The 20,126-nt window shown below is 40.3% G+C and overlaps 2 protein-coding genes across 2 annotated transcripts in view; one reads left to right on the plus strand and one right to left on the minus strand.

Moving 5' to 3' along the window:
- Positions 1 to 20,126, plus strand: part of LOC137078202 (alpha-N-acetylneuraminide alpha-2,8-sialyltransferase-like) — a 93,609-nt gene that overhangs the window by 50,462 nt on the left and 23,021 nt on the right. The window lies entirely within an intron of this gene.
- Positions 11,038 to 15,594, minus strand: LOC137078204 (serine/threonine-protein kinase pim-1-like). Its single transcript, XM_067445317.1, has 7 exons — positions 15,517 to 15,594; positions 13,101 to 13,228; positions 12,950 to 13,000; positions 12,237 to 12,675; positions 11,719 to 11,839; positions 11,483 to 11,637; positions 11,038 to 11,401 (listed from the first exon to the last, which is right to left on the minus strand). Exons 1-6 carry the CDS (start codon positions 15,554 to 15,556, stop codon positions 11,634 to 11,636), a joined length of 783 nt encoding a protein of 260 aa, XP_067301418.1. The 5' UTR covers positions 15,557 to 15,594; the 3' UTR covers positions 11,038 to 11,401; positions 11,483 to 11,633.

The raw sequence follows: 20,126 nt of genomic DNA on the forward strand, positions 1-20,126 counted from the left end.
CCCCATAAACACACTCCTAAACCTTGAGGAAAGCCTTCCCAGAAGAGCTGGAGCTGTTAGAGAGGGTGGGCCGACTCCAGATTAAACCCTACGGATTAACAATGGGATGGCATTAAAGTTCATGTGCATGGAAAGACAGGCATCCCAAAAGTTGGCAATACAGTGTATGTAAGAGATCATTCTGTGGTTGTGTAAAAAAGAATAATTGGCCACTGGGTGGCGCTATAACTACACAACTCTAAGTCTGATTGACTTGACAATGTCCTCACTAATATTATACGGACTAATATAAAAAAACAACTTTTGCAACCTAGTCCTAGGTTTTTGGCTCAACCTCGTTAAAACGTCTGAGGCACAATTCTCGGGGCTCTCTAGGCCAATAATTATCACAAAAAACACTGATCTTTGGCCTTTGGATAGCTATAGCCGGGTCATTTAGAAAATCCAAAGGTCCCCCAAAAGCCCATCATTCAGTAATAAATAAGTGAGAACATGCAACATATGATTCTTAACAAGCATGCACATTTTTATTGACATCGGACCATAGATGGCGGTATAACGGTTTTAAAAACAATATATTTCCTGAGGTTAATTGCCGGTATTGGCTGCAAAATAGTCTTTTCCTTCTATGATCTTAGTGGTAACTCATTTGTTAAATGAAACTTAATATATTTTCATGCATGTGCTTGAAGACCTTAAAAGACTTGAACCCCGATAACTGCTGCTTACAGCTATATTTAGGGGTTCGAGACCTTAGGTTTTTTTATTATTATTATTATTATCTTTCTCGTGGCGTAAAAATGATTATGCAGATCAAACCGTAAATGCTAGAGACTTGAAACTTTGTCAGATGGTATTACAAAAATCAAGGAGGTTGACAGAGGAGGACTTTGATTGGCCAATAGGTTGCCCTACAGCGATCAAAAGCACAAAATGGCTCATAATTTTTAATTGTAATTATAATATGAGACATTCAACACACCTATACATGGATGTAGTAGATTTAGCTTTTTTCACTAGTGTTCATTAGATATGTTGTGTGTGTGTGTCTGTAGATACAAAGACCTGAAGAAGAATCCGGATCGGTTGTTGGAGCGGGTCAGTGTGTACGGAAACGCCTCCCTCATTATTCCCGCCTTTGCCTACACATTCTGCACACCAGTGTCAGTCCAATTGCTCAAAGTCCTGCAGCCAATCAGACCTCAGCAGCCGGTGTTGTTCTTCAGCCCCTATTACCTGCGGACACTGGACCGGTTCTGGAAGGGGCGTGGCCTGCAGGAGGTCCGCCTCTCCTCAGGGTTTCTTTTAATCAGCACTGCACTTGAACTGTGTGAGCACGTGCACGTTTACGGATTCTGGCCGTTTGGCAGCGACCTGCAGGGGCGGCCGGTTCCATACCATTATTACGACCTAATGCGCCCGCACCCCCGAATGCACAAAATGCCGGAGGAGTTTGTGCGGCTGCTGCAGCTCCACAGCCAGGGGGCGCTGACGCTGCACCTGCAGTCCTGCTCCTCACAGACACGCCCTCAAGACTAAGTCCGTATAACCCTATATAGTGCACCATACGAGGGCACAGCCGCTTGTAGTGGTCTATACCTACCCATTGCTCAGATTCTCCACAGGTCAAGAATACAATTTAAGGGCTTAAAAAGTCTTGTGTGTAAAGGCCCTTTCACCCCTGACGCGTAACGAAAAGCCGAAGTGGAATAACCGACTAGTTCACCTAAAATGTTTGTGTCGTCTGTGACATTTAGAGCTCCAACATTACAAAACATTCATGGCAACAGCTGAGAAAACACAGACACTTCCTCATCCAGTGAAGACAAGCTTTCTTCAAAAGACTGAAAAGGTGGTTTTAGGAGCACCCAGTCTGAAACGGAGTTTGCTAATCTTGTACAGGTGCCAGATCCGGACTTACTTTCCAGACCGCAGCACCGCATCCGACGAGACTAACACACACTTCAGGGAACCAATCGATCCGGTGCAGCTGTTTCCACAATGTAAACATTTAAATCATGGACACACTCTAGATTTACTCATCAGTAAGGGTCTAAACATTTCATCGATTGTTATTAAGGATGTGGCACTGTCTGATCATTTCTGTATTTTCTTTGATATATCAATCTCTCCTGCCATTGAAGCTAGATCTGTCTCTGTCAAAAAGAGATGCTTAAAGGGATCCCCTGGTGTTGAGACTTGTATGGCTTAATATAACATAAATGATGTCTCTTACTGAATTATGTAGTAGAAAACCCATGAAAGATCTACGTTATTTAAAAAATCGATTTTATATTTGGACCATGGGCGGCGCCATTTTGTTTGCGTTCTAGGTTGATGACGTAGAGTGGTTGAACTCCTCAATCAGCTGGCATTACCCGTAGCTATTTTTACCACAACGCAACTCGAAAATTGTTTCAGAGTTAAACAAAACCAATGAATTCCTTTGTAATTGTACTTAAAACACACTCAAACATACATGTGCACACAAACTCACCTACACAAGTCACAAACAGATCGGCGGGCGCGCACACGACAGGCTCTGTCTCAATCGAGATGTTGGGCTGCTCAGTCTCCACGACAGGGGCTGAATCTGAAATCGACCCCTATACCCTTAAATAGGGCATTATTTGAAGGGACGGACATTTGTAGTGTTGTCCGACACCATAGTGGACATGTTCGAGTGCAGTCATTCAGTCTCACGTTCACCGCAATAACGAGTAAAGCCGATTTACACACAGCTGTCCGACTTCACGCACTCAAACATACATGTGCACACAAACTCTCTCTCTCACACAGACTCACACACACCCCAACAGATCGGCGCGAACACACACACACACACCCCAACAGATCGGCGCGAACACACACACACACGCACGCACTGCGCGCGCATACATAACCCTCAATCTATTCCCTGTGTTGATATTCTGTTCAACACATCCTGTTCCCTAGATAGACTGTTGATAGTAGATTAACTATAATGCCTAATGTGACCAGCAGAGGGAAATATCTATGTAGGACGATGGGATAAAGTAACGTGAGGAAGAGAGGCAGGATGTTTTGGTGATGATGCATGCGATTGAGACAGAGCAGTCAGGTGTGTGTGTGCGCGCCCGCCGATCTGTTTGTGACTTGTGTAGGTGAGTTTGTGTGCACATGTATGTTTGAGTGTGTTTTAAGTACAATTACAAAGCAATTCATTTGTTTTGTTTAACTCTGAAACAATTGTCGAGTTGCGTTGTGGTAAAAATAGCAACGGGTAACGCCAGCTGATTGAGGAGTTCAACCACTCTACGTCATCAACCTAGAACGCAAACAAAATGGCGCCGCCCATGGTCCAAATATAAAATCGATTTTTTAAATAATGTAGATCTTTCATGGGTTTTCTACCACATAATTCAGTAAGAGACATCATTTATGTTATATTAAGCCATACAAGTCTCAACACCAGGGGATCCCTTTAAATGAGATCACGAATGTGCTGTTTATGAAGGATATATAACACCAAGCATATCTGTTGATTTTCTCCTCGACTCTTTTAACTCAAAAGTTAAGAATGTAATTGATATTGCTCCTCTAAAAAGTCAGGAAAAAGAGTGGCAAACAAAACCAGACCTTCTTCTCAAATATTATAAACAGAAACAACACACTCACTCTTTTTGCTACCGTCCAGAGACTTACAAAGCCCTCAAGTCACATTCCCAGAGAAATGCTCTCAGACAGCAAATGCAGTGAGTTTGCCTCCTTCTTCTCAGAGAAAATCAATAATATCAGAAAGGCGATCAGCACATCCTTGAGTTGCTCTGGGTTCAGACAGATCAGACCAAAACCTCAGAAAGTTACTGTGTCTGATTTCGAAGCAATTGATGGTAAAATGTTAGAAGAAACGTTACAGCACCTTAAAACTTTAACCTGCGCCCTTGACACACTCCCCACTTCCACTTTTTCAAAAGTGTGTTTAACTGTTCAGAAGCAGATCTAGAAGTGGTAATCCATATTGAGCATCTACAGACCAATCTCAAATCTCCCCTTCATAGGCAAGATCATTGGAAAAGTTGTTTTCAATCAACTGAACAAATTCTTAAGCTCAAACCGATACTATTTATTATGCAGGTTATCACTATTTTATTTCATTTCTATGTAAAGCACTTTGAATTGCCATTGGGTATGAAATGTGCTAGACAAATAATCTTGCCTTGCCTTCCACAGTCACGGACACATAACGCCACAATTGTATGCGTTTGAAATGTAGAGATGGGTTCTGATTTAGACACACCTGGGTACATTAAAAAAGAGTTTAATATACAGGTTTGTTTCTCTTCATTTCTTTTTAATTACCCACTTGTAAACTTACGTTCACTGTTGATGTTTTCTAAATAGCTATAGTATTTGTATTAAATCTACGAGCTTGTGAATCGAAATCGAAGCGTAAAATCTGAATCGATACCCAGCCCTAGTCTCGACATCACAATTGTTCTGTCTTTGGCGCAAAAAGTCACTGAAAGTGTGAACTGCCCATGTAGTTGTCTTTCTCGTATTGACCTCATCTTCTTCTATCTTATCTAGCTCTGCTGGTTAGTTCTTTGTGCCGCTTTTTGTCATTCAGTGTCTTCTCCAAGTCTTTTATTTCGTCTTGTGCCTGTGCCTGATATGCAAAAATCATCCATTTAGCCTACAACGGTATAATATTGAGTATTGCATTTCTGCCAGTGGACTGTTACTAGAGTATACTTCTTTTTGAACGATTTAGCTGATGTTATCTTCATTTGACCACGGCTCAATGCTAAAGCTCAGAATGTGTGTGTGGTGTTGATTTATGTTCTTCAACACTTATCCTGGACTTGTTGTCAGCAACAGATCCGTAAGCTTAAACCTGCTCATTTCATGAACAGGATTAGATCGCATCTTGAGGTGATGCCATTGCTACTTTATTACAAGAGTTCATTACTGAACCCGGGCAATAATCATTTTAAATAATAATATAATATAATATAATATAACATTGAAAATAATATTATAATGTTGTGTACAATGCTATAGACACAGCCACTTGATTGAGAGATTTATTTCTGATGGAATTGTAACAACAATGACTGAGTTTAATATCTCGGGGAATAATTAACTCAAAAGGGATTTAATATTCAATATTCATGAATTTATGAATATAATTTGCCAGTTGTTCATTACGTATTAAGATTTTCCGATAGGGAAAAATGTTTAATTAAATACAAGTAACCCTTTACGGAATTGCTTGAAATTATCCTACTAAGTTTGTCCACCAAATTAGTTATAGACTTTTCAAATCAATTCTCAATAAGGGATCACTGCTTTACGAGCGCATAAGAAACATTAACTTTACTGATCAGGACAAGTTCAATATTTCAAATGGTCATACAGTTTACTTTACTAAAATAGTAGCATAAGCAGTTAGGTAACGTTAGATCGTAAGTTTCATTGACTTTGTGTATGTGGGAGAACAACAGACTCAACTCATTAAATGTCTTTTGGAGGTTTAATAAACGCAGACTAAAAATAACACTACGATTCACACAGAAAGTACACACTAAATATGCATCAAGAGAGTAGAAATATAGATATTAACGAAAGAATATATAAAAGAGAATAATGAATAGACTAAAATTAGAGAGAGATAAAAGAGAGAGAGAGAGAGAGAGAGAGAGAGAGAGAGAGAGAGAGAGATGGTACAAAGAATTAGGGGTAAGAAGCAGCTTTCCTTCAGTTCATCAAATACAACCTTCACGGAGTTAACTTGTCCCAACGGGAAAATAACACACCCTCTTTACAGCAGTTTGAATTTGGAAAATAAGAATACTTGCTTTCGTTTTGGTTTCGTTTTGGCTTCTCGCGTGTGTGCGTGTGTTCCGAGTTCAAATGTCCTGCGTGTCCGGCGGTTCTTTCCGAGGTTGGGAGGGAAGCAGCTGTTTTCTCTAGCGATGCTTCGTGTTCTCCTCCTGAAGAAGGCCCTTGGGGCTAGTAAGTTGATGAAGCGAGGAGAAAAGGATTGTTGAAGACCGGATTATAGAAGAGAAGATTTCGGAAGAGAGGCTGGACTAGAAGAGAGGAGATTTTCAGAAGAAGAGGGCGATTGTGGTCTCCACTGGTCTTTTAAGACAATTAATCCACGCCCCCTTCTGGGTTATTTTACCCAATCCAGAGGGTGAATTCTGAGCGGGAAAAGTTCTCTTTGTCTTGGTTTACGACCTGCTTTGCATGTTTCTGAGGTGTCGTAAAGGGGTGTTGATTTTGTATGGTTTTACTCCCAAGTTGGCTAAACATATTAATGATACATTTCACAATCCCATTTTGTGCATCGTTGAGTAAGTCGAAGAAATAGGAATATTTAGATATCAAACACCTTATGGCTGGGAGATATTAAAACAGAGATACATTTTTACACAGAAATACAAGCATTTAAAATGAACTTACGTTGTTTCTACGCCATGATTAAGTAGGCATGAGTCAAGGAGCATGCATATACACACCAAGCTACCTCGTATACAGTCTAGAATAGTCTTAATTAAAGCTTCATAAGGAATGTGTGTGTGTGTTTGTGAGTCCGTGTGTATTGACAGGAATCTTGGCGCCTTTCTGTCTGGGAGAATGTAAGGGGGGGAACAGGGTTCGAGTCATGTGACCCGATCACTGCCTGTTTTATTTGGACTGGGTCGTAAAGCTGTCGAAGATGTCACTTCCCCCAGACTCTGTGGCGTGGCTCTTAATTTACATGCGGCTAAAAGCTATCCCCCTCTTACAATCAACATTGAATTCATCTTTGATCCTCATTGTAAGAGACCACAGACGCTACAGAATGATTACTTTATAGTTGTATTGGAGTCTTACACACATGCTGTACAGTTACTCTGAGCCGTGCATTAATGTGAGTGATGACGGATATTATGGGATGGTTTGATACAGAGAACTTGATCTTGACCCTAAAGAAACATTTATTAATGCTGTCACGGATCAAATTCAATTGGCCTCTTCAGGGAACACAGGAACATGCAGTGATAACTTAATCCAGATATTTTAAACCAATCACAAGTTCGTTTAAAGAACCAAATTAGCCAGAGATCAGTTATCAGGATTAGAAGAAGGTGCTGAAAGCATTCTTTAGAAATGTTGGCCCATATTGATAGGAGAGCATCTTGCAGTTGATGGAGATTTGTGGGATGCACATCCAGGGCACGAAGCTCCCGTTCCACCACATCCCAAAGATGCTCTATTGGGTTGTGATCTGGGGACTGTGGCGGCCATTTTAGTTCAGTCAACTCATTGTCATGTTCAAGAAACCAATTTTAAATGATTGGAGCTTTGTGACATGGTGCATTATCCTGCTGGAAGTAGCCATCAGAGGATGGGCACATGCTGGTCATAAAGGGATGGACATGGTCAGAAACAATGCTCAGGTAGGCCGTGGCATTTAAACGATGCCCAATTGGCACTAAGAGGCCTAAAGTGTGCCAAGAAAACATCCCCCACACCATTACACCACCACCACCAGCCTGCACAGTGGGAACAAGGCATCAGAGGTGGGTAGTAACGAATTACATTTACTTCGTTACATTTACTCGAGTACATTTTTTGGGTAACTTGTACTTTTAGAGTATTTTTAAAAATAGGTACTTTTACTTTTACTCAAGTACATTTCTTGTGAAAAAACTGTACTTTTACTGCGTTACAATCGGGGGCGTTCCTCCGCTACTGTCAATGGTAATAATTAATTATATATTTTAAAACAAGTTAATATGACTTCGCAAGTCTCGCGAAATGTTGGAGAGGCTGCTTCGCGAAAGGTGTACGCGCATCATCCGCATATAATTAGCGCGCGTTTAGTCAGATGATGGCCAAAGCAGAGGAAGATCACGAAGGTGTGTGTGTGAGCTATGGGAGGCAGATCACCTGTTCCCTCTAGTTCATCATGTTTTCACTCCTAGATGTCAATAAGAAGTTTCATAATGCTATACTGTGTGCACCAAAACGAACAGACATCTCAGCATACAAGAATTGCAGCTCCAACCTGAAAAAACATGTAACTTAGCGGTAAGTGTAACAATGTTGCTTATATTTGGACACTATTAATGGTAATTTGGTAACTATGGGCACTTTTCCCTTATTGTAATACTATTTCACACACTGTCCGAGTGTTTCCAACAATAATGAACACTAGGCAGAAAAACAGCATTTTCTTTTTCGTTTTGTTTTACCATAGTCCATGATAGCTCAGCTGATACAGATTTGTATTTGCAATGTGACAAACTTGGGAACGAACCCCGTGAAGAACGAGTCATGATAAAAGAGCTCAAAGACGAGATCAAAACACAGGCTAAAATTACATGGATACAATATTATTTGTCACATTTGCTTTTGTTAACAATATCGGGTAGGTTTAGGGTTCAGTGTGGGTGTACGTTAAAAACCCAACGTAACAAATGCCAGATTCACGCACATCTGTTCCGGGGGGAAAACTAAGCTTTTAGCGCCACCCAGTGGACATTTCACTTTGAAATCGTCACATTATGTATGTATTGGTACATATTTTGTGGTTTGCAAAACCGTTGCCAGAGCTACGTTTTTCCCATAGACTGTAAAAAAATATGGACGTAGTGTCCGTGACGTCACCCATAGGATTCTGATAAGCCGTTCTGAAGCTTAAAGTATGGTCGAGCTGGGCGTTGCCATCTTGTGAGCGAGTCAACGCGTGTCATTCCCGGATAACAGAAAATGGGCAAAAAGGCGGGATATGCGCGGAGCTGAGGTGACGCAATAACTATAGACGGCGGATAAATGGCTATCCACTTGTAACCACGCCCTTAATTATGCAGAACCTTAAGGCTTTATATAACGTAAACGAATGAGTTATAAAAAAATTCACCCCCCTCAGAGTTGTCATGAAGATCAAAATTAGCCTTATAAGCCAAAACCACAATTTGTACCAGGCTGTAAAAATGTTTTTTTCTGCTTTAAAGTTGAGAATTTTAACATGGGGCTCAATGAGATTCTGCTCCCTTCTGGAGCCTGTCCCTAGAGGCCAGTTGAGGAATTACAGTTTACATTACTTCCGTATTGGCTTCAAGAGAGATCGCGGGAGGTTGCCGCTTGGTTTTTCCTATGACCAGGCTAAAAACTAAAAAAATAGATAGCCTAATTCAACTTGCATTTATACATAAATCCAGACAGACAACAGTCTGAAGTGTATACATACAAATAAAAACGGGAATGTATTTTATGCCTACCTAAAGAATGCAAATACTTATAAAAACATAAGAACAAAGTATGTTTTAAAAAGAGCTCTGTTTAGCCCAGCACACCATTCATTTACACTGTTTAACCATTACACACACACACACACACACAGATATATATATATTTGGAGGTCTGTGAAAGCTCTAGTCTGAAATTCAGGGGTTTCGCTTCTTATCAATCAGATCGAGTAGTTTTTTCATTGAATACTTTTTTACTCTTACTCAAGTAACTATTACGATTGTTACTTTTACTTTTACTTGAGTACAGATTTGGCTACTCTACCCACCTCTGCAAGGCATGATGGATTCATTCTGTTTACGTCAAACTCTACCATCTGAATGTCTCAACAGAAATCGAGACTCATCAGACCAGGCAACATTTCTCCAGTCTTCAACTGTCTAATTTTGGTGAGTTTGTGCAAATTGTCGCCTCTTTTTCCTATTTGTAGTGGAGATGAGTGGTCCCCGGTGGGGTCTTCTGCTGTTGTAGCCCATCCGCCTCAAGGTTGTGTGTGTTGTGGCTTCACAAATGCTTTGCTGCATACCTCGGTTGTAACGAGTGGTTATTTCAGTCAAAGTTGCTCTTCTATCAGCTTGAATCAGTCGGCCCATTCTCCTCTGAGCTCGAGCATCAACAAGGCATTTTCTCCCACAGGACTGCCTCATACTGGATGCTCTTCCCTTTTCACACCATTCTTTGTAAACCCTAGAAATGGTTGTGTGTGAAAATCCCAGTAACTGAGCAGATTGTGAAATACTCAGACCGGCCCGTCTGGCACCAACAACCATGCCACGCTCAACATTGCTTAAATCACCTTTCTTTCCCATTCTGACATTCAGTTTGGAGTTCAGGAGATTGTTTTGACCAGGACCACACCCCTAAATGCACTGAAGAACTGCCATGTGATTGGCTGATTAGATAATTGCATTAATGAGAAATTGAACAGGTGTTCCTAATAATCCTCTAGGTGAGTGTACGAATGTATTTAATTTTTTTTCAGTTTGAGACTGTTAGATGTGTTGTGTAATGATATTTGAAATAAAAAAAACATGGATAATTGGATAAATATTTTATTTAAAATGGCCGGATGTCAGTACATTTTGGGAACGGACAAATTTTTAAATTTTTATTTTCCTCTCTATCCTCTCCCGTCTCTGTTGCTCCTCCCGCTTCCACCTCTTTTCCCTCTCCTCGTCTGTCCAAACCCCCGAGTGCAACGAACGCCGAGACTGGGGGGTGTAGAGCGCCGCCCCATGAGCACCTCCGGCCTGTGAAGGGGTGGAGGTGTTGTGAAAGTCGGGGGTTCCCCACAACACCGCCCACCCCCACCCACAACACTACCCATCTACAACAGCGCCCTTCTACACCTCCCATCTACAACACCGCCCCCCCACAACACCGCCCACTCCCATCATACGGCTCCCATCTACAACACCGCCCATCTACAACACCGCCCACTCCTATCATACACCGCCCACCCACAACACCACCCATCCCTACCCACAAATCTGCCCACCCACAACACCACCCACCGCCTATCCACCCCCAGCTACCCACAACACCGCCCACCACCAATGGGGAACCCCCAACTCCCACAACCCCTCCCAAATTATACCGCGACGAAACCCCCCCATGAACGTCACTAACTTCCACAACACCCCCAACTTTACTGTCGTCGCTCCCCCCTCCCCCCAGAAACATATACCGCGACGGAGCCCTCCCCCCACCCCCACCCAGGGACGTGACTAACACCCCACACCCCCCCGCAGGTCAAGGGTACTCACGAGACTTAACTCCACACCGCTCCAGCCACGGCATCCGCAACACCTGTGGGTCAGAACGGACGAGGCGAGAGATCGGAGGCAGAAGCATGAGGAGCGAGAGAGATGAGAGAGGGAAGAGAGGAACAATTCTTGGTCCGGGTCCCAAAATGCACTGCCATCCGGCTCCCGGAGGCGCTTTCACACTGCAGGTGCAGGTTTCGTTCTCCTTCATACCCGCGAACCAGAATTAAATCATAATGCAGTGGCTTGGCAACTCTTCCTATCTCCGCCAACGTAGACGAATGAGGTCAGCAGTGCTCCGATTGGTCAGCAGTAGACGGTGGGCGGAGTCTTGCGTGCACATCTTGATGCTGTGATTCACAAATGAATGCCAGTTGGTGACTCTCTTAGCATTAAATTGTGGATCAGTGGAATAAAGGAAGAGTTCTCACCTCGTAGCTGAAGAGGCTGAGAAGAGCAGCTTTTGGCTGTGGATGGCGTTGAGGTCGTCTAACTTGAGGCTCGTCTGGAGGGGCGGAAGGCAGATCGTTGGGGAAAGCGGATGATCCTGAGTCGGACTACAGCTGGTGAACAGGGAAACATCTACCTGTCAAACAACCAGAGCATTAAAGTAAGGTCCTGTTTCACATCGAAAAGAGGTCGTTCTGATTAAACACAAAACACATACTTTTTTCTGCAGGTTTCGTTCTCCTTCATACCCGCGAACCAGGGATCATGTGAAATGTTCTCTAAGGTGTAAACTGGCCGCTTTCCTTTGGGACGAAGTCGCTTGAGAAGTCTGACGCATTCTGTGAAAGTGATCAGAGGCGAGCGGATTAGCCATGTTTGTCCTTACCCAACTGCTGGGTTAAAACTGCCCAGTTGCTGGGTTTGTCCATTTTCAACCCAACTTGGATTGTTTTCAACCCAGCAATTGGGTTGTTTACAGCAAATATTTAACCCATCTGCTGGGCTTAAGCAACCCAGTTGCTGGGTTTGTCCATTTTCAACCCCACTTGGGTTATTTTTAACCCAGCAATTGGATTGTTTTCAGCAAATATTTAACCCAACCGGTGGGTTTGTCTGTTTTCAAGCCAACTTAGTTTGTTTTTAACCCAGATTTTATTCTAGAGTGTATAACATTTCATCATCTGTGTTTGACACTTAAGCATTGTATGTTTTTCCAAGCAATGTTATTGAGCTCACCTCTGGACACAGTTTTTTTCCAAAACGGGCGTCTTATTGCTTTGATGAGCGCATTCATGACGAAGTAGAAGAATGGAGCGTGTGATAATTTAACTCCTTCTCCTAGACATTTAGCCTCGCAACTAAAGTTTATCTTCAGCTGCAGGGTGTCAGGGTTGATGAGCAATTGTCCCTCAGAGAGAAAGAAAACCCCCCGATCCCAGCAGTGGCGCAGTCCATCGGCGAGCTGCCACATGATGCGTCTCGCCATGTCTTCGGTCAGGTGACCTTTTTTACTCTTGATGAATTCAGCCAAGGTCACAGAGGGATGAGGATATTCCATTACAAGCACGTCGTCATCTTTCATGACAAACCAGTCATAAAACTGTATGACATGGTCGCATGTTGGAAGCTTTTGCAATGTTAGCATTGTAGTAATCTCGTCACTGAAAAACTCAGGCTAAAGAAGAGAAGAGATTAACTAAAGGTTAGCTCGTCTCAGTGAACTTTACATGCACTGATGCTTCTAGGCTATGACTACAGAATTTAACAAATGTAAAAAAAAATTGTTCAATTTGATTCAATTCAGGTCAATAACAGTATCAATGTTGTAAAGTTCGTCAATTATGAAATGAATTCAATTCAGTTCAATGTGATTCAATTCAGGTCAATAACAGTGTCAATGTTGCAAAGTTGATCAATAATTCATGAAGAATAAAGTCGTGTCAACTTACCGATTCCGATGGTTCCCCGCGCTGCTGCCTCTCAACAAATTTGATGAACACCTAAAAAAGAAAAAATGTTTTGCAGGTTTTTACACTTGTAAACATTGATGTTTATGGCAGAACTCAGAGGTCAAAGGTTTATGGAGAAAGAGTAACATACCTTTTGGCCGTCCGATTTTCTGATTCCTTCATGGACACGGCCATTATATTCCAGTTTCTTTCCCACTTCATAAAGAGTGTGGAAGAGTTGAGGTGGCACTCTCGTTTCATCATAAAGGTTGAAGTTCTCTGAGGAAAACACACACAGCATGAGACTGAACTTACAAATAAAACCAGAAACAACAGATGGAAACGATATATCGCGATATAAAAATGTGACGATCTGTATCGTTTTTATCGTGAAAAAAAATAATTAAAAAAACAACCCTCTTCTTTATGTTGGCTTAAAATATCGGGATAAATATCGTATCGTGATTAATATCGAATCGTGACACGAGTGTATTGTTACACCCCTAATGTCCTGTCGTGGTTGGAAAATAGTTCCAAAATGAAAGTTGACTGGATGTACTTTGAGCGTATCTGAATGCATTTTTTGGAAATTTAACTATTTTTGGCCAGAGACACAACGTTGCCATCAGACCAATGTTTGCTGGGATGCCATTGATGATAATATTTAGCCTATAACCGCTACCAAGAGCTGTGTGCACACAGAGACTTCCCCTAATTTGCCACTATCCGCGTGTCATTCATTAAAAATGAAGAGACTTTGCTTTCAGCACATTTGAATAAGAAACGATATCGAGTCTATAAAACACGAAAGCACAACAAGCGTATCTGTGAGAAGATTCGTTTGAACTGCACATCACAGTTTTGACATTCGTAATGCAATGGACTAGATAAAATAAAAGGGCTGTTGAGCTGTTCACACTATCATATACAATAAAAGAGCCTAAATAGCAACAGGAAATAAAAATGAATGTGAAAAACCTGCCTACCTTACCCAAGCATGTGAGCGAAGCGGAGCTCCACTCATGAACTGCTCACCAATAAAACGACACGCGCTCAAATCCTGCTCTGACAGGACATTTCTCTACACTGGAGCCTTTTGTATTTGTTGTAGCCATTAAAATGCATTTAGTTTCATATGTTTAAATAGTATGTTTTTTTATTTTATTTAATCTATGCTGATTAGCTATGAAAAGTGAACAGGACACATCATAAGATGCGCAATATGTCAGAAGAAATGATTTTGACCACTTCATTTCGTTTTGTCTTGTTGAAAGCCTTTCTTTAAAGTTCATTTCGTTTTGTATAAATTGTCTCTTAATTTTTATCAATGTTTTATTAACTAATTGCCTGGACCAATTAACCCCTAGGCAGGACGCCTGGTGCTCTTTTTTGATCACCTTTTTTCCCCGTATCATATATTTTAGTAAAATATCATAAATTAGGTGTCATTCGAAAGCTTATAAACTCAAAATTCATCCTGTGAAAACCGTTTTGAAATCGGACTATGCGTTACCATGGAAACGGTACTCTAGCCGTCTCCCCCCCAGACAGCATCGCATGTTTCATATTACAAAATATATTTTAGCTACTTTATAATCAAAAATTAACAAAACGTATATCGTCGGAAAGTCTCAAGGTTCAATATTTTGAGACTGTTTTGTGATGGAAGTGATATTTGGTCAGAAATGTACAGGAAAGCGCATCAGAAAAACAACAATGGAATGTGGATGACGCTCTGTGGCTATTTTTGGTACAGCGCCGAAACAAAAATCTCCTAGGAACTTCAATTTGTGTGATATCAACTCTATCAAATTTAAAACACAACTTGGTTAGACATATGGCTTTGGTTTTATAGTAATTTTAGAGTAAAAATATTTACATAAAATAAAAAATATTTAGTACAGTATTTTTCTATTACAGTAAATTTAAACTTCCATAACCTTTTCATGATTTGCTTTAACATCCGCAATAATCTGCCCAAAGCATTCTTGAATTACAGCCCTTTAAGTTTGGATAGTGCATTTTCATGTCTATTTGTGGTCATTAATGTTAGCATATCGCATATTAATCATTTATGAAAGTATGATCATGTTTTGTAAATTATTAACTCATCATTAACTAAGCATTTATACATTTCTTAAAACTGAGTTAACAACACATTTATACAATGTTAGCATATCACTTATTAACAAAACATGACTATTCAAACTATAGTAAATGCATCATAAATAACTTATAAATGTCTGAATGTTATAATAAATGGCGCGTCTCAAGCTCATGTTCATGAATTCGGGCACTGGTAAGGACAGTAAAAGGCACTAACATTGTATGTTTATGCTGAAATTTAATAAAATAATGCTATCTATTTTTAAAAATATACAGCACGCTGTTATCGACTGTCGTACATTTCGCCAATGTAAATGACATTTTGCGTATAAAATGGCCGACTCCCCGATTAATGTCCCGCTTACTGAACTAGGGAGCTGATTGAGACGCACCCAAAGTGTTAGCCGTATCCTACTATTATTTCTGTATCAGTTTTGATTTGTGTTAATGTCATCAGTCACCTGTTGGGTTGTTCTTCGCAGTGTGTTCAGGTCTCTCCATCTCCACAGGTAAGTGTTCAAACGCGTCCACGAACACATCTCTGCTCTCCATCTCCACAGGTAAGTGTTCAAACGCGTCCACGAACACATCTCTGCTCTCCATCTCCACAGGTAAGTATTCAAACGCGTCCAGGAACACATCTCTGCTCTCCATCTCCACAGGTAAGTGTTCAAACGCATCAACGAACACATCTCTGCTCTCCATCTCCACAGGTAAGTGTTCAAACGCATCAACGAACACATCTCTGCTCTCCATCTCCACAGGTAAGTGTTCAAACGCATCAACGAACACATCTCTGCTCTCCATCTCCACAGGTAAGTGTTCAAACGCGTCCAGGAACACATCTCTGCTCTCCATCTCCACAGGTAAGTGTTCAAACGCATCAACGAACACATCTCTGCTCTCCATCTCCACAGGTAAGTGTTCAAACGCATCAACGAACACATCTCTGCTCTCCATCTCCACAGGTAAGTGTTCAAACGCATCCACGAACACATCTCTGCTCTCCATCTCCACAGGTAAGTGTTCAAACGCATCCACGAACACATCTCTGCTCTCCATCTCCACAGGTAAGTGTTCAAACGCATCCACGAACACATCTCTGCTCTCCATCTCCACAGGTAAGTGTTCAAACGCGTCCACGAACACATCTCCGCTCTCCATCTCCACAGGTAAGTGTTCAAACGCATCAACGAACACATCACTGCTGTCAATCTCCACAGGTAAGTGTTCAAACGCGTCCTCGAACACATCTCTGCTCTCCATCTCCACAGGTAAGTGTTCAAACGCGTCCTCGAACACGTCACTGCTGTCAATCTCCACCGGTAAGTAATCAAACGCGTCCTCGAACACATCTGTGCTCTCAGCTATATACTTAAACGCTTCCTCGAATATGTCGCTGCTCTCCATCTCCACAGGTAAGTTCTTAAACGCGTTCATGAACATGTCTAACAATATTTTTACCAGCTAGATTGCGCTAAAAATGTATTCTACCACTGTCTATAAACCGCCGCTTGGATCGCTATGGGACATCTACTCTGATAATCGCCGAACTAAACTCACTCTTATAAGATGTCTGCCTGTTACGTCACGAGTAGAACTGTAGACGCGCCTGTGGCGTCACATGACCATTCGAGCGTGAAGCTGAGTGAGAAAAACGGCACTAATTTGTTATCTATCTTTTTTGTATATTTCTTTCTTAAATTGATGTTTCTCTCTTTATCTGTAATGTTTAATTGTTCTTAATAAAAATAAAAAATAAACAAAAAGAGTGAGACCACACAGCGCCATTTTCTCTTCTTTCCTCACGTCATCGTCATACAGTTTGTGATATTTAGGCATTTTAAAGTCATATAACTGAAATATGCAGCATTTTGTGTCAACATTGCATGTTATTGAACGCTTAGTTATTCGTTTCATTAAGAAGGATGTCGAATTAGCTAATTTTCCTCAGTTTAATGTGTAGGCGCTGGTTTATTGCCGTTTTAAATTCAGATTTGTGTTGTTGCTATAAACCAACGATAGCGAACATAAACTCATTAAAGAGTAATTTACTCACCCTCGCGTCGTGCTGAGCACAGATGGAGATATTTTGAATGAAATCTTGTTTTGACAGTCGAGGTAAGCCTAAGCTAGTTATCAAAAAGTTTAAGAGATCGGTAAACTAATCGAGCGGGTTAATCCACATTTTCTGAAGTCCGATCGCTTTATGATGAACACACATTAGTTTAAGCCTTTATTCTTTTATTTTCATTCTCTTCCGTTAAAAACAAACAGATTCTAATACACTCGGTATCACGGATGAACAGCGCTGCATGGTTTCAACGCGCAGAATTTTGGTTATTAATAAAGTATATTTTAAGCCAGCTCATATATTATGGACAATTTGCTCAAAAATATGTTGTACTTCCCTCAGGATTAAATGCGGCGCGGGCTTTATTCGCGTGTTGACGGTTAACGTTAGCCAGCCTACATTTCAACATTAATGTTTTCTTAGTGTATAAAGCATGTGGATCTTTAAATTACGTTTTTTTTATTTTAAGCAGTTGTGTTATTGATACTTGCTGTCTGGACTGGTTTCACCCCTCATGATATTAACAATGGTTTATAATAGTAATATCTTTGTTGTTGACAATATCTCGCATTACATTTACCTCAGGCAAGTCATTTAATCTCAACACTATTTCACTAAATGCACTATTATCGTATTTATTATATTTACTTTACATGTTAGTAATGTCTTATTTATTATGTTACATTTGTCATGTCAGTAACTGTGTAAATTATTACGTTTCAAAAATGTATTTGACGGAGTAGGATAAATAATATAATTAGATTTAGAAGTGCAAATTATTATATCTAAAAATAAATCACTAAATTAAGGCCTAATAGTTTTGGCTCTGTTGTTAACTGTAACCTTTAAAATTATAGTAATGTGAAAGGGCTTGCTGATATCCATTTTTTGCTTCTACCCTTATGAAACAAAAATATATTACACTATATTGGAAAATTTCATGCAATACATTAGGCAATATATTCACATATATGGGAATTAATATTTATATTTTTCAATATATTGCAATATATGAAAGCGGCAATCATTTGTATATTTTGCAATATATTACATGAATATTTTATAATACCATCAATATATTATTCCATATATTTACAATATATTAAAATATATTTCAAGTAATATACTGGTAAATATATTTTCCTTTCGTAAGGGATCTCCAAATTCGATACTATCATCACGATAATTTGGTGCAGATATTATGTATACAATTTTTTAACAGTCACCTAGTGTTGAAACAGTGGAAACTTTTCGATACCGTAGACATCTGTGTTTATATCTGAACTATAACTTGTATCCCAGTACTTCTATGATAATTGAACTATTGTATTGCAGAACTATTGATATTGTTAGGTTGAAATAATGACAGCAGCTCTCTGGTTCAGCGGCAGCGCCAAAACAGATTTTAATGTTGTGATATGATTTTGTCAAAAGTCAAGACAGATGAATTGTTGTCATTAAGGAATAATGGTTTGATTCGAGATCACACTCTTTTAAAGATGAATCTTCTCAGCAACGAGGGCTTTTCAGTGTATTCATTACTATATTAATATTCATTAAGTGAGACATTTCACCCTCTGTTGGAACAAAAGTGTCTATTTTGCCTATAAGTAAGGACTAGAAGTTTGAATTAATATCAATTCTGAAATTAAAAAATCATAAACAACAAAATATACAAAATGTGATTTTTTTCCCCAGCCCTAGACTGACGGCACTGCAGTAATCTTGGAGAAACTACAATAGTTTACTATAAATAAATAAAAACATCAGGGAAACATGCCACTTTGTTTTGAAAGCGAATGAAAAGTTTCTCGTTTTGTGAACAAACTCAACGTTTCTGGTTTCTTCTGCAGAGCTCTAGCGGAGAGATTGTGAGTTCTCCAGAGAAGGATAAAGAGATGGTTCAGGAGCTGCTGGACTTCAAGAACAAGATGGACCCCACAGACCCGCCAAGCTCATCGGTGAGTGTAGAACGACACAAACACTGAAATCTCAAACACTGCTGACCAATGTTATTTTCAATAGCATACTTCAAATTCGTTAGACTATTCTTGCTGTAAAATTAGGAGTGTAATGTTACTCGATTAAAAAACATAAAACAAACTGTATCGTTCTCCACCCTAGGTTTGGCATGCACTTGCACCGCGACTCGCCTCAAATCTGGCAAAGCATCTATAATATGGTTTGTTTAAAATAACAACACGTAAAAATAATGTACATTTCTGACGATGAATGCAAATTCTGGCTCCCCAATAATACAAAACAGTCACTCTTTGTAAAGTTTCTTCAATGTGAGTGCTGCCATATGTTTGAATATTAAAGTGCACTCAGAGTTTCTAGTTTTGAGAGCGAACAAGAGGAGAAGTTAATGGACGTGTATTTGCCCTCCTGCTCTGGTCGCCCCCGCGCATTACGCACTTGTTGACGTCACACAGACTCATACTCAACCCAAAGGGGTGATACATTGAGAAATCAACTTTCCCTTGAGCCTTTGATATATAAAAGGTCATGGTAAAATAAGAAATGTGAGTTTCGGAGCTGAAAACTTTCTTGTTATTAAAAGAAAAGCTTTTGTAGACACCAGGCCCAGAAAACGAGGCTCTCAAATCAATGATGTATTGAAAAGGAAAACCCCGCCTCTACAGCCTTCTTCTGTAGCTCCGCCCACCTGCTTCTGTAGCCCCGCCCATCGACTTGTGGCGCTAAACGAGCAATAAACACGCTGAAGATAGCGAGATAATCGTTTGTAAACCAGATACAGGTGGACACCGGATTTGCAGACATATTGAGATTAAAACACAATGCTGCGCTTGTGGATCCGACAGGAATGGTGCAGCACACTCATGTGAGTAAAACATGTTTTTATATGTGATAGTATTGCATTGTTACAGATCGTATTGATTATGTGTACGTGTCTATATGAACATACCTTAGCACGCTGTCACAGGCTGGAGAATCCTTTATTTATTGGTTCATTGTGATTGGGGATCAGATCGG

This window comes from Pseudorasbora parva, chromosome 6 (genome assembly GCF_024679245.1).
Source record: "Pseudorasbora parva isolate DD20220531a chromosome 6, ASM2467924v1, whole genome shotgun sequence".
NCBI classification, from domain to species: Eukaryota; Metazoa; Chordata; class Actinopteri; order Cypriniformes; family Gobionidae; genus Pseudorasbora; species Pseudorasbora parva.

Bases quoted from the DNA above. Each gene is read 5' to 3' on its own strand.
- LOC137078204 (XM_067445317.1), bottom strand. From the start codon at position 15,556: ATGGAGAGACCTGAACACACTGCGAAGAACAACCCAACAG. The intron at 12,676-12,949 runs GTAAGTTGACAC...TCTCTTCTTTAG, and splicing joins GCGGGGAACCATCGGAATCG to CCTGAGTTTTTCAGTGACGA. The intron at 11,840-12,236 runs GTGAGCTCAATA...TCACTTTCACAG, and splicing joins GAAAAAAACTGTGTCCAGAG to AATGCGTCAGACTTCTCAAG.